We start from the raw sequence: 15,651 nt of genomic DNA on the forward strand, positions 1-15,651 counted from the left end.
GGGTCTGCTCTCTATTTGGGGAGATTTAAACAAAGGCTTTCTGTTTGGGGACTTCCTCTGACAGCATCACAGCCACGGCTGCCAGTATTGGGGCAGCTGGGATTCCTCAGGCAGGCCTGGTCACCATGGTCATCGTGCTGACATCTGTGGGCCTGCCCACCGACGACATCACACTCATCATCGCGGTGGACTGGTTCCTGTGAGTACACTCAGACTGCATCTTCCCGCTTGCCATCGTGGGGGCCCCTCTGTCATCCTAGGACACCAGGCAGCCTGGCACCCCTGCCAAAGGGCTCCAGGAAGAAGGGCAGCTTGGTCTGTAATGATTGTGCTCCCTGCCTGATCCTGGTGGCTATCTGGAGCCTGGGTCCCAGACTCTATGCACACTCACCCCCTTATCAGCCCACAGGGCACATCTGGCTGTTACACTTCTCACTCCATAAAGCCATTTAGGGATTGGGAAACCCACTGTCTGCAAAGTCAACATAAATCAGCGAAGTCAGTTCTGAATTGCACAACACGTCCCCATGGCGGCCGGGACAGAAGTGTGGGCCTCCCGGGCTGGCTCAGCCTTTCTCCTTGTGCTTCCCATTCCAATGGCGTAATACAGGGCAGATGTTCCCATCTGATCCCCGCAGGGAGTGGGGCGGCCCCAGAGACAGTGGAATGAGAGCTGGCGTCATTAAGTAGAATTGATTTTTGGCTCTGGGGAAAATTCCAAGAACAGTACCCTAGACCTTAACCTCTAAGGCCCATCCCTCTGCCCTTTTCCCCTCACCCTTTCGACTGACACGTTCCACTCCTCTTCTTTCCCTTCCACTTACAGAATTTCTCCAGGATGTCCAAGTTGAAAGCCTAGAAGGACGCATTAGGTGCTAGAGTCTACATTGACGCTGTGCGCTAGATCTAATGACCGCAAAAAGCTCAGTGTGCTCAAGGCACTATAAGATGGGGGAGGTGGGGAGGTAGCTAACTGAAGCATGCGCTCCACGGTCACTTGGATCTGGGCTTGTGTCCTGCCCCTGTGTGATAATGGGAGGTTACCCAGCCACCCTAGTTTCCTCCTCTGTAAAATGAAGACAGTCATGTCTTCAGTGGGGCTATGAGGATTAAAAGCAGTAGTACACAGGAAGCACTCGGCCCACTATCTGCCCCACAGTCCTATTCGATTCATGTGAAGACTTTTATAGCATAAACTGGTGGTTCTCAAAAGTTTTAGTCTCATAACCCCTTTACATTTAAAAAATTGAGGACTCCCAAAACTTTTTTATCTGTATGGGTCATATCTATCAATATTCATCATGTTAGAAAAACTTGGGCACTTTTTAAATGTTAAATACATTTAAAGATTACAATAATAAATTCATTACACGTTAACATGTATAACGTTTTTCTGAAAAAATCTTCCAAACCAAAAGTTTAGGGAAAAGAATGACACCATTTTACATCTTTGAAAATCTCCTTAAGATCTAGTTTAATACAAGACTAACTGCTTCTGCCTTCAGTCTCTTTTGTTATCTTTTGTTATGTTGTAGTATTCTAGAAACTCCACTAGATAGACATTCATGAGAAAGTGAGATGGGAAGGGGCAAATAATATCTTGGCATTATTATGAAAATTGTTTTTGCCTCAGGGACCCCCAGGGGTCTCTGGAGTCCAATTTGAGACCTTCTGGTAAAAGGAAGGAAAGAGAACCAAAGATTAACTTTAAATAGAAGGAGACAGGGAAGCGGAACTTAAGAGATGCCCCCAATGACTTAGCTGGCTAGTTCAGAACATGAGCTGAAATATCATGTTTACTGTAGCCGCCTTTTTCACTCCTCGGTGTTCTTCCCCAGGGACCGCCTTCGCACCACCACCAACGTGTTGGGAGACTCTCTGGGAGCCGGCATTGTTGAACACTTGTCACGACATGAACTGAAGAACCGGGATGTCGAAATGGGTAACTCAGTGATTGAAGAGAACGAAATGAAGAAACCGTATCAGCTGATATCCCAGGAAAGCGAAATTGAAAAATCCATGGACAGTGAGACCAAGATGTAGACTAACACAAAGAAATGCTTCCTTGAGCACCAGGTGTTTGAAAACCATTATACAATGTTTCCATCTCATTACAACTCATTCTCGCCAGTAAGCCCCTTACCTCCCTTCCCCTGCCTGCCCTGACAGGATTAGGAAGTATTCATCCAAAATCAAGGGAGGATTTTGCAGTGGCCAAAATGTATAGTTTTCATCCCAGCCTTCAAATGTTTAAGTCATTTCGTGTTCAGTTCAGTTCAGTTGCTCAGTCGTGTCCAACTCTTTGCGACCTCGTTAGTCTTATCTAATAAGGTACTGAGATCAAAAATAGTCCTGATCAAATCTTACAAGTTTCTGTGGCACACAATCCTGTAAATGTGATAAATCTTATAATTTAAAGACTCAAAACAAATACTAGGCTAAAATCATGGTTTTAAATCAACTTTCAGAATGGAAAAATCCTTCAGCATACAATTCAGTTTTAGGATCAAAACAAAACAAATTGATCAGCAATGGGTTATTAGTTGGATATTAAAAGGGTTTCCCCCCCCCCTTTCTCCTATGATGTGTGTCCTTATTTTATTAGTAGCAGGACAATATTAATACATACCTAGCACAGCTGTAAGGAGGCATGTAAAGAGAAATTTCCATGTGGCCATGGGGAAGTTATGAAGTCTTATCTCTATGGCCTCTAGGCCTCAGTGTTCCCATCTATAAAATGAGCAAGTTCCTTAGATGCCTTTATGATTGATTCCAGTCCAAACATCAGGTGGCACCATGAAAGAACATGTCCTCCAATTCCCCTCAGAATGTTCTGTAGCAAGGATCATTCCATGGAGTATGGGACTTTCAAAGCAGACATTCATTGCGAATGAATGTTTCTAAATAGTGGGGGGATGGCTGTGTGGTTTACAAGGTCCTGCGTCCAAAATGTCAGTTACACGTCACCAGACTGGAGGCATTCCAGGAGTGGAATTGTTCATGAAACTGCTTAGTTCTTCCCAAGAGGGGACGTATTCCTTTGTTTCTTCCCAAACTTAAGGGACTCTACTGGGAAGGATGTCTCCCACCACTCCTCAACTGACAATAGACTTTTAGAAAATAAAAAGTAAGACTATCAATTAGCAAGGGTGCTTACCCATCTTACTTTGGAACACTAAAGAGCCAGCCAGGAAAGAATGGAGAGTGGTTGACATTATAAACAGAGGATTTTAAAACCCCAAGATTATAAGTCATCTTTAAGGAAAAGGTGGTTGTTTTTTTCTTTTTTGAACCTGAAACATGTTTTCTCTTCAGTTCAAAAATCATTCCCTAAGGAAGTCTTCAGATTAAAATATAAGGTCACTTCTTATATTATTTTAAACAAGTCAAATGAATGAGCTCTGTCTCTACTAGAGGTCCCAGAGTCAGGTGGGTGGTCTCTTATTTGAAAAGGTTTTTGACTCTCATCAAAAACAAGATATATCTTTGTGTTGGAACACCACTCACAAAATCATTCAAAATCTTAAGCTGGAGTGGTGTTTGATTTGATTGTGTTTGTGTCCATGAGAGAAATGGTAGAAGATGAATCGGTATGAAGCCATGTCAGCATGGTTCCAAGAAAAAAAAAGACATTGGGGCATTAGTTTCAGGCAAGGCAGCTACCAGGTTTAGAGGAGATTAATTTTTTTTTTTACCCTCTAAGGAATATGCAGTCAAAGATGTGAAGTGGGAGCTGTCAGACAATACCAACTGTGTTTGAGTTTCTGACTGAAAATGGTGAAGAATGGACTTAATTATGCTAACGATTGAAAATCTAGACATACATCCTCTGATACACAATTAGAGATATTTTTATATAGATCGCAAGCATTATGTGTGTACAAAAGTTAACGTTAGGCTGTGGTGGAATAACCGTTTAATGTCAAGGCTCTATTTGGGAAATACACTACAAAACTTAATGTATTATCCATGGCTGTCATGACACCAGTAGAGCAAAAATTAACCATGTCAAATTAACTCTGTTACACAGTGTGATCTTTTTTAATACTAACCATCTCTTATGGAAAGCAGATCCTCTGAGATGACCCTCTCGCCCAGCCCATCACAGGCTCTGCATATCACATGTACCCAGTGTGGACTGAGAAGCGTTACTTTGTAGATGTATTTTCAATAAAGAAAAAATTAGTTTTACATGATATCTTTGCATGTTGTTATTATTCTTCTCCCTGAAGGAGAATAAACTTTTCATCTAAGGAAGTATTTCAGTGAGGTCAGGAAAAGGCTGGGAAGGATGCCTTCCAGTTTTTTGGTTTGTTTTTTTTTTCTTTTTTTAGATTTTACTAGGTAAAATCTTGGAAGGCCCAGCTAGGGAACCCAAACACAAGAAAATCAGAAAGGACATACTCTCCCTGCCCAACTCCTAAAACTGAAGCTGGAAACTGGAGGAGGTGAGGGAAGCATTTTGCTTTAACAGCTTGCATTTACTTGTTCATTTCAGACTCAGATTTCTGCAATAGAGTGAATCATTTCCATGTTGGGATCAATTAGAAAAGTGTAATGCCACCAGTGGTTCTTCCAAAAAAAAGTAATTTCCTGTCTGACCTTCAAATTAGGTAGATTTATCTATGTGATGACTGCTGCCATTTGTGAAAAGAGCTGAATAAGATCTCAAGGGATATTTCAGAAACAGCCAATGTGCCAGTGAACCGTTCTATTCATAAAGTATGAATTATGAGTAACTGCTTTTTTTTTTTTCTGTCATGCTTTTTAATAAAGAACTGAAAGACAGTACCATGGAATGCCCAGATTTAAGTTGTCTGGAGACCTTTTAATCTAACCCTCTACCAGCAGGTGGCAGCCACTTAGAGGAGGGTCTCTTAAGTATGGTCCACAAAACCCCTAGATCAGGGGTCCCCAACCTCTGGGCCACAGTAACGGTATCTCCTGTCAGAGCAGCAGTGGCATTAGATTAGAAATAAAGTGCACAGTAAATGTAATGCCTTTAAATCATCCCAAACCATCCCCACCACCACCACCCTATCCGAGGAAAAGTCATCTTCCATGAAACCTATCCCTGGTGCCTGAGAGGTTAGGGACCACTGTCCTAGATCATATGTGTGAAGACTTCAGTGAGCTCATACAGCCCTTGAAATTGTAGGGAAAGTTCTGGGCATTTGCCTTTCTGCATGGGAGCAATCTTTAATTTCCATCAATTTCTCTAAAGGATCTTTTGACCAAAACATTTACAAATCGTTGTTTGACCGGTCTTTTTACAAGGCATCTGTGATATCTGAATGGTTGGGTGGGGAAGTGCCCACAGCCTGAGGGAATCAAACCAACTCTGGCCACCCTAAGGGAATTTGCATCTATGGGACTTTCTGGATACAGAAGCAATCAGGAAAGTGCCACAAAAAACTCCCCCCTAGGAAGTGCTTCTTCCTGTAGTCACCAGTTTCCTTCCTGGCCCAGTCGAAGCTGGATTTTGCCTCCGCCCCAACCTCCACAGCCACGCCTGAGAAGCTGGTCATCGGCATGTGGAAGATCTGGAGATGCCATTAGGGTTGAGGGACATGGCAGCCCTGTCGGTGTGTGACTAAGGTGGTGATGGGGAAGCCGGCATAGATCCCTCTGTGCCGTGGTCATAGATCTGGTCACAAATGGAACTTTGGAAATTTTTCAGATTCACAACTTTTTTTTTTAATGTTTCTGATGAGGAAACACACTCCTAACAATTTTTCTTACAATCCAGCACTGTGAGAAGTTGAGAGTCTATTCGTGCTTCCCATATTTATCCCTTCAGCACCACTGCCCCTCTCCAAGCAGGATTTTTCTCTCCTAGGCTGCACTTTTCACTTTCACACATTGGAGAAGGAAATGGCAACCCACTCCAGTGTTCTTGCCTGGAGAATCCCAGGGACGGGGGAGCCTGGTGGGCTTCCATCTATGGGGTCACATAGAGTCGGACACGACTGAAGTGACTTAGCAGCAGCAGCAGGCTGAAAAAAATCTCACTTTCCCAGTAAAATCCTTTCTCTTTTTTTGGTAAGTCTTTATTCATATACAGCGTGTTGAAAATAGAGATTGTACTGCTGTTAATTGCGTGGCTCTAAAGAAGGGCTCCTCTGGCGCTGGCGGGGGCACGCGCTCCTTCCGGGCGGCCCGCGGCGCCCTTGACCTGAGGCTGCTGTCAGTCATCCGGCCTCCGCGGCGGCGCGCGGCCCCTTCTCCCACCCGGGTGGTCCCAGGACTGGGGCAACAATGGTCAGCTCTGTGTGGCCTGCACTGGGGGCCAGAGCCGGTGGTAGGCGTCATGCCGAAAGCAGACTCCGAATGAATAAACCGTCAGAAAGAGCCGAGAAAGCGAAGTTCGAGGAAGGCCGAGTTCTAAGAGAGAAAGAGGGAGATGGGAAAGAAAACTCGGGGATAAATGAGGCAGTGTCTGGGGGAGCGATACCCATAATAGCCACCGGGGGGAGCCCGGAGCTCTTCGCAGGAAGGAACTGCACTTCCTCTTGGAGAACTTGCTTGGATTAGCTCAATATGAAATTCCAAGGTCTGCAATGCAGAGGGAAGATCAATATGTGAAAGCCATCAAGGGGTTTAAAATTCTACCCCGCCCCATTTCCCTTTTCCCTCTGGTCATCCTACTTCTCCAGTCCTCTCTCCCAGGAGCCTCTTCCTTTCTGGATATTCTCTGTTTAACGGTCTCCCCGGTGGACTTGCCTCTCTCTCCTCCCACTTCCTTTTTTGATACCACCTTGTTCTAGATTATTATCTTCACATCCTCTCACTTATGTTTCCTAAGCACAAAACAGGTGCTCAGAAAGTGGCATGGGAACTTTTTTTTTTCATCTCATCTTCCTTTATGCCTGCAAAACTTCCCTCTTTATCCCTGCAAAACAAGTGTCTCAACCTTCAGTTTGGAAACAGTCTCATTTTATTGAACATACACGTTCAAGTAGGATTGTCAGATAAAATACAAGAAAGCAGTTAAATCTGAATACTAATAATGTTTTAGTTTGAGTATTAAACAGCAAATAATGTTTCAGTGTAAGTGTCCCAAAATATCGTAAGGGCAACCTGTATTTTTTTGGTTAACTTGGCTACCCTACATACAAGTGAAATGAAGAATTCAAGACTATGCTTGCTTCAGTGAAATGAATATTATAGGTGACAGAGTCCGTGTGATTGTTAAAATAATTATCCTAATTTTTAATTTCTCTTTGTAGACAAAAACATGTGTAAAAGGCAGCCCAAATCTGGGAGATTTCTTCCTATTTATTTACTTTGGGGACTTCATCACTTATTATGTGCTTGTAAATCACTGCATGGTCTTAAATAAATTAAATAGTGTTTCAGTTATCCATGCTTGAAATATTTTAGACTCACATCTGTTTTTCTTCTCTTTTCCTTTTTCCCCCTTTCCTTCTCTTACCCCTTGTTCCTGTCCTCCCCTGCCCCTGCCCAACTCCAAACATAAGATATTTTCTGTAATCTGTTACAGGGCTGAGCAATTTGGCATTCACATATTGTTTTCCAATGTGAACATATTTTTTTCATTTGGGGTGCTCCTTTTTAGAAACGCACCCATATTCTTTTCATATTGCACTATCCAAAGACCGTCATTTTCCAGCTATTGTAAAGTTGGAAAGGAGGCATTTTTTAAAGTCTTCTGAGGAAACTGTAGCCTCTGTGGTTGGGCATCATTCCCACAAAAGCCCCTTCTTTCAGCCGAGGCTGAAGAATATTAAAAAGCAGGGCCCAGTTGGTGCTGCAGAAGGAGCACAAAATAAGCCCCTTAAAAATCCTGAAGTCTTTCCCAGGAATCACATACACACAGCCAGCTTACGGTGGGTCTTGCAGAAGATGGTGTCAGATGACAACTTTTGGGGTTCCCTTTCGAATCTGTAGGTTCAGGAGATCAGGAAAAAAAGGCTGAAGGCAGCCAGCCAGGAGCTTGCAGACATAGCAGGAAAAAGTAAAGACCATCCAAGAGTCATCTCAGCCCCCAAAGGAAGTGACGATCCATCTGCCCTGGGGAGAACTTAGCACTCAAAGTTCTGTCAACAACACAAGTCTGAAAACTGTCACCAAATTCCATGGCCTTGGCACTACAGGGTTTCAATAAAGCATTATTTCATGTAAGCTGATGATGAGCCATTAGCTGAAGAAGTAGAACGTCTACACGTGTGGTAGGAAACTAACACAGCTAGGCTAAAAGTATCAATACCTTCATGCTTTCTCAAACTTAAAGGCCTTTGGCTGGCTTCAGAGTGATGGTTGAATCTAAACCTGTACATGGTGCTGGCTGAATCCACACTATTAACCCTAAGTTCTTTGGCAGTTCAAGGTCCCTGAACTATCTTGCTTAACCCTGGAACATAATCTATTGGCTTCATGGTGATAGTAGTTACCTGGACAAGGAAATGTGAGTTCAAGTCCCTGACTTGCTTTTCTTTCTTTTATTTATTTTTTGTTTGGCTGTGTTGGGTCTTAGTTGAGGTATGCAGGATCTTTAGTTGTGGTTCGCAAATTCTTATTTGTGTCATATGGAATCTTGTTCCCTGACCAGGGATCGAACCTGGGCCACCCCTGCGTTGGGAACTTGGAGCCTTAACCATTGGACCATCAGGAAAATCCCTGACCTGTTTTTAGCCAACTGTGGTACCTTGACCTAAACCTTCAGGCTCCCCTGTAAGTCCTTATCTGTACATGAGGAGGTTAAATGAAACCCAAATTTTCCACACCAATTTTCCTATCAGGTTTCCGTATACCAGAGGAGGTTGAATGGGGCTCTGGGGTCAACTGCACTTGGCTTCAGCTTTCCTTGTCATCAACAGGTTAATAAGACCTCCGTAATATGTAATGAGAATTAAATAAATGAAAATTACAAAATTCTCAGCACAGCTCACGCACTTAGGAAGATTCTTAAGGTGTCTAGAATAAGACCAGCTTAGTAGAAAAAGAAGAGGCACACGGATGATGCTGGAGGAGGGGAAGGTGGCTCCTGACTCCATCTGGGCCCACAGAGCAGGAAGGAACTCCCCGAGGATGCCACAGACCAACCTCCTCTGGGAGGGAGGTTTTGTGGAGCCCCATCACCCCTAGAAACGAGTATCCTGAGAAACTGCCAGGCCGGAGGGGCCCAGGCCTCTGCGTGCACCCAGGGTACAGGCAACCCCTGCCAGTCTCCTCTGAGGCCTTTGTCAGGCCCGGCTCTCCCAGCAGCCCCGCGCTGCATGGCGGTTTTGTCAAGGGCACAATTCGACACTCTGAGGGGACCACCCAGCTTCCTCCCAGGTCTCCCAGAGAACAAAACCGCCTCTCTGTGTGCCAGCGACCTCCCCCTCTGCCAGGCCCCCTCCAGCCACCCTGCTCCCTGCCAAGGGGAAATGGAGAGGCAGTCAGGCCCACACTCTGTGGGAACCCAAGGACTGGTGTGTTAATGAGCTGTCCCCAGCTCCAGGCCAGATTCTCGGTACCTGGAATACTGCTGCCACCCTGTGGCAGAGGTCTTTCTCTAGGCTCTCCGGAGGGCCCCTCCAGACCAGACGAGGTGGAAACACCGGGCACGTGATGTGAACTCATGGCTGAGACTGGAGCAAAGGCTAGAGAGACAGGAAAGGGTTCAGGAGTCTGAAAGAAAAGGGAACCCGAAGGAGTGAATGTCTATGACAGGAATTCTCAACGTGTGGTCCCTGGACCAGCACTATCAGTATCACCTGGGAACTGACTAGAAATGCAGATTCTCAGATTCCACCCTGGGTCTACAGAATCAGAAAAGCCCAGCAGGCTGTTTTTACAAGTCCTCCAGGTGATTCTGAAGCACATCGGAGTTTGAGAACTACTGGTCTAGAATCTAAAGAGAAAGGGACTTTGGAATTGACAGACCAGGGTCCTAATCTCAGCCTTGCCTGTTGACTGTGTGACTCTGGGCCAGTTAAGTCACTTCACCATACCTCAACTGGCTCATCCCTATCAGGGTCATAATCATTCCTATTTTCTAGGATCTTGTTTAAGATTCTATCGGAAACAAAGGTAAAAGGCTAGCTCATGCATCTGCCTGATCAGTGGGACATGTTTGAGGTGTTATCATAATGGAGTCATAAACTTGTTTACAATCTCACAAGGATAAACAGAGAAGATGCTGCCCTTCATCTGTTTACTGTACAGATATTGATAGAGTGCCTGCCATGTGCAGGCACAGTCATGAGCAATTTAGGAATAGAAATGCATGGACAGTTCTAAGAAATGTGGAAATGCATTTGAATAAATGTGGACTTATAAGGATGCCTTGGACTGAATGCTAGTCCTTCCAATAGGTTGAAGCCATAACCTCCAATGTGATTGCATTTGGAGATGGCGGCTTTTAGGAGGCAATAGGGTTAAATGAAGCCACAATTATAGGGATCTAATTTGACAGGATTTGTGATCTTCTGTCTCTCTCCACACACACACACACACACACACACACACACACACACACATGCCAAGGAAAGGTCATGTGAGCACACAGCAAGAAGGCTGCTATCTTCAAGCTTGGAGGAGAGGCCTCACCAGAACCTGACCATGCTGACACTCTAATCTTGGATTCCCAGCCTCCAGGCTATGAAAAAATGAAATCTCTGCTGTTTAAGCCACCCAGTCTGTGATATTTTGTTAAGACATGGGCTCAAATTGTAATCATTGTGAGGGATAATAAAGCTGTATAAGAGCCTGGAGAGGGATTGGAGAACTATTTAAATAGGGTGGGAATTTCCCTGATGGTCTGGTGGCTAAGACTCCACGCTCCCAATGCAAGGGGCCTGGGCTCAATCCCTGGTCAGGAAACTAGTTCCCACATGCTGCAGCTTCTTAGCTGGGATCTTTCCCACAAGTGAAGTGAAGTCAAAGTCACTCAGTCGTGTCCAACTCTTTGCGACCCCATGGACTATACAGTCTGTGGAATTCTCCAGGCCAGAATACAGTGGGTTGCCATGCCCTTCTCCAGAGGATCTTCCCAACCTAGGGATCAAACCCAGGTCTCCTGCACTGCACGTGGGTTATTAACCATCTGAACCAGCGAGGATCCTCTATTTTATCTCTCACTTCTCTGTTGGTCCTTCAGGTGGACAAACCCAGTCCTTGCCCATCTAAATATTCTTCTGTGGTTACTTGGCATCTTTCAGTGCCATTCCCTAGACTTTCTGCTCCCTCTTCTCTACCTTCTTCCTCCAGCCCTGGAACTCACTCCCACACACACAAGATTACTGTTCAGACCTGCTGGCTGTTGGCCTGATATCCACACTGCACAGGAAATGAGAAAGGTCTAAGTGAGCAAACCATAGCATAATACCCTCAGCTGGCACAGGGAAGCCCAGCACAGTACAGAGGAGGAGTCCGAGGTCTCTGCCCATGGAGTTCTCCTCAGCTTGGGTAACACCAGCTTCTTAAAGAAGGTACTTCTCTCCTGGCTGCATCTCTTTTAATAGCTACCCCCATCACTAGAAGGGATGGGGTTCTGCCACCCACTGTACTCCCTCCATCGATCTCCCAATGAAACCCCTACTGTCTAGTTCACCAGGCCTGGGTTTTGATAAGCTAAGGAAGGACGTGAGGAAATTGAGACAATCTCTCTTCACAATGTCTGCTCTCAAGTCTGTTGCCTCGAAATAAGATCTTATTTTGAGAATCAGAACGTGAATACCACTGATTTCTTTCTGCTGTAATTATCCTAATTTCTTGAGGTAGATAAGTGTCCTTGGCCAGGCTTGGCAGAAAATATATTCTGAAAAGCAAAAGAGGAAATCTTGTCAACTTTTTCCTGCCAAAATATTATGTAATTATTATCATAGAAAAATGAGGCTTTAGTGATGAGGGAAATTTCACTGGGGTTCTTTTTCATTCAGGGGATTTTTCCAGTGTCTTTTCAAAGACGCTTTTCACTTCTTTCTAAGAAGTCCCTTTTGAAGTTCCCTGGTAGCTCAGACAGTAAAGCGTCTGTCTACAATGCGGGAGACCTGTGTTGGATCCCTGGGTCGGGAAGATTCCCTGGAGAAGGAAATGGCAATCCACTCCAGTATTCTTGCCTAGAAAATCCCATGGACAGAGGAACCTAGTGCCCATAGGGTCACAAAGAGTTGGACACGACTGAGAGACTTCACTTTCACTAAGAAGTCCCTTTAAGATGTATTCATTTATGAAATTCAAGCTACATTAGGCTTTTATGTCTGGCATAGGCTTCTCCCCCCTCAGTGTCCTCCAATTGTCCCCCCCCCAATGAGGTTGTGACTTGCCCTGGTCAGGTTGCCAGTCACCTGGGTCCTTTCCTGCACATGGAAGGAAAGACTATGGATACATGTTGGGGAAACCTGGCGAGTTACAGACCATGGGGTTACAAAGAGTTAGACAGGACTTAGCAACCAAACAGCAACAAGCAACATGCTGGGGAAAAAGCTGAAGAGTCTTAGAGCTCAGACCTTGTCAAGGACCCCAGCCCCTGCAGGGTCATACTTGAACCAAGCCCAGCCATTTTTCTTGATTAAGAGTGACAACACCCTTATGGCAGAAAGTGAAGAGGAACTCAAAAGCCTCTTGATGAAAGTGAAAGAGGAGAGTGAAAAGGTTGGCTTGAAGCTCAACATTCAGAAAACAAAGATCATGGCATCTGGTCCCATCACTTCATGGGAAATAGATGGAAAAACAGTGGAAACAGTGTCAGGCTTTATTTTTTTGGGCTCCAAAATCACTGCAGATGCTGATTGCAGCCATGAAATTAAAAGACGCTTGCTCCTTGGAAGGAAAGTTATGACCAACCTTGATAGTATATTAAAAAGCAAGGCCCGTCTAGTCAAGGCTATGGTTTTTCCAGTGGTCATGTATGGATGTGAGAGTTGGACTGTGAAGAAAGCTGATCGCCGAAGAATTGATGCTTTTGAACTGTGGTGCTGGAGAAGACTCTTGAGAGTCCCTTGGACTGCAAGGAGATCCAACCAGTCCATTCTAAAGGAGATCAATCCTGGGTGTTCATTGGAAGGACTGATGCTAAAGCTGAAACTGCAATACTTTGGCCACCTCATGGGACGAGTTGACTCACTGGAAAAGACTCTGATGCTGGGAAGGATTGGGGGCAGGAGGAGAAGGGGATGACAGAGAATGAGATGGCTGGATGGCATAACCGACTCTATGGACATGAGTTTGAGTGAACTCCAGGAGTTGGTGATGGACAGGGAGGCCTGGTGTGCTGTGATTCATGAGGTAGAAAAGAGTCGGACACGACTGAGAGATAGAACTGAACTGAACTGAAGTGGAGAGGAGGCTTGAAGTAAAAATAATGGACGTGTGTTTAAAATCCACTCCCCAAAAGGACAGGAAAGCTTTGACATATGAAAGAGGTCACCATTTTCTATTCATTTCCTGCCTTAGGGAAATAAGAAACTAGAGTGACTCTCGGGGGCCGTTATTGGACGAAATCAAGAAGTCTCTCTAAGTAGAATGGAAAGGACTCCCTCACCTACGTGTCTCAAACTCTGAAACTCCAAACAGATGCTCCCTTGTTCTCACCTTGGCCCAGCTATGCCCTTCTGAGATGCAAGTCGCCCCAGAGTGGTTAAGCAATCAGGGCCTTACAGTCAGGGCCTTACAGTCAGGAGCCTCAAGTTCAAATCAGACACTTCCAGTTACTCAATATGCGTCCTGGGACACTAATGTCACTTCTCTGAACTTAATGTCTCCTCATTTGGTGGTTTTCTGGGGATTTAATTAGGCAATGCTTAGCTCAGCAGGTAAAGAAACTGACGGCAGTTCAGGAGATGCGTGTTCAGTCCCTGGGCTGGGACGATCCCCTGGAGAAGGAAATGGCAACCCACTCCAGTAGTCTTGTCTGAAGCATCCCATGGACAGAGGAGCCTGGAGAGCTACATTCCGAAGCGTCACAAACAGTCGGACATAACTGAGCACACACAGCATACGTATATCTCATGGCCAGCCCATAACACATGCTAGAGCTGAAATACAGCTGAAAATCCGTGTCCAGTCCAGCCACACCAGGGATTTGCTGCTGTGTCATTTCTGATTGGTCAGCATCCATGCATCAGTGATTGTAAAATTTGTTCACTATCACCTCCAGGTACTTTATCATTAATGTTATTACTCTTGTTTTCACACTGTGTATCCCTGGTGGCTTTATCTAGAGAGAGAGAGATCTTACCACAGGATGGCAGCAAATAATCTTCAAAGTCCTTCCCAACTCTAAAGTTTCATGAGTCTCCAAAAATGATCTATAGCTGGAACTGAGTAAGATCTATAGTAATGATCACTGAGTAGTGATCTATAGCTGGAACTCATGTCAGAGCTCTGGGAGGTGGTGAAGGACAAGGAAGCCTGGCGTGCTGCAGTCCATGGAGTCTCAAAGAGTCAGACAGGACTGAGCTACTGAAAAACGACAAAAAGAGGGCTGAACTGTAACAGAAGCAAGTTGCTGGAGCCATGAGGAGCATCCTTCTCTGCTCGTTCCCATCCAGCCCAGAATCTTCAGGGGCTGCTTAGAGAGTCTGTGGGTGTTCCTAGAGCTCAGAGTATTTCCCCACCTCCCTGCCTTCCTTCTCTTTAATCCTTCGCTCTCCCTTGATCGTGTGTAATCTCTCTCTCGCATTCTCTCTGGCCCTCAGACTGAGGACTCAGACAGCTTATGAGTTTTTCATTTCTATTCCCCCTAAGGCACTATCTCTCTCATAATGATTCCTCTGGCTCTGTGTTCTGAAGCTTGCCCCCACTGACTTGATCCAGGATCTGTATAAATATAAATATATATATATATATATATACATACATACATACATACATATATATATACCGCATCTTCTTTATCCATTCATCTATTGACAGACACTTATGTTGCTTCTATATCTTGGTTACTGTAAATAATGTTGCTATGAACATTGAGGTGCCTGTATCTTTTCAAATTAGTATTTTTGTTTCCTTTGAGTATATACCCAAGAGTGGAATTGCTGGCTCATTTGGTAGTTATATTTTAATTTTTGAGAAGCCTTCACACTGTTTTCCACAATGGATGAACCAATTTACATTCCCACCAAGAGTATTCAAGGTCAACACGTATTTATCATGGACCCCCACTCTGGCTTTAGAGTATTTATCATGGACCCCCACTCTGGCTTTAGAGTATTTATCATGGACCCCAACTTTGGCTTTAGAGAGGTAAGTTTGAATCCTGACTCTGCTGTCTGTTAATTGTGTGACTTGGGGAAGGTTTACACCCTCTCTGAGCCTCGGTGCCTTCATCTGTCAAATGGAGATATAACAACATCTGCCTTGCTATGGTAGCTGTGAGGATAGGTGATCATGCACACGTAGAGCTTCTGCTGCTGCTACTGCTAAGTCGCTTCAGTCGTGTCCGACTCTGTGCGACCCCATAGACGGAAGCCCACCAGGCTCCCCTGTCCCTGGGATTCTCCAGGCAAGAACACTGGAATGGGTTGCCATTTCCTTCTCCAATGTGTGAAAGTGAAAAGTGAAAGTGAAGTCACTCAGTCATGTCTGACTAGTAGTGACCCCATGGACTGCAGCCCACCAGGCTCCCCTGTCCACGCGATTTTCTAGGCAAGAGTACTGGAGTGGCTTGTCATTGCCTTCTCTGACACGTAGAGCAGGTAA

General features: G+C 44.9%; 1 protein-coding gene across 3 annotated transcripts in view; it reads left to right on the top strand.

Annotated features, from left to right (window-relative positions):
- The window catches only part of SLC1A3 (solute carrier family 1 member 3), a 78,570-nt gene extending 74,379 nt beyond the window's left edge, over window positions 1-4,191 (top strand). For 2 of the 3 annotated variants that reach the window (XM_055422166.2, XM_055422168.2), the window contains 2 exons: window positions 65-199; window positions 1,839-4,191. In XM_055422166.2, the coding sequence (XP_055278141.1) occupies window positions 65-199; window positions 1,839-2,043 (340 nt within the window). In that variant the 3' untranslated portion in view covers window positions 2,044-4,191. Of the gene's footprint in view, window position 1; window positions 200-1,838 lie in introns of those variants that run through there. The other variant, XM_055422167.2, reaches the window with a different exon arrangement.
- Window positions 4,192-15,651: the final 11,460 nt, after the last annotated feature.

The sequence above is a fragment of the Moschus berezovskii genome, chromosome 18 (assembly GCF_049115385.1).
Source record: "Moschus berezovskii isolate FMDL1 chromosome 18, NW_MosBer_1.0, whole genome shotgun sequence".
Classification (NCBI taxonomy): Eukaryota; Metazoa; Chordata; class Mammalia; order Artiodactyla; family Moschidae; genus Moschus; species Moschus berezovskii.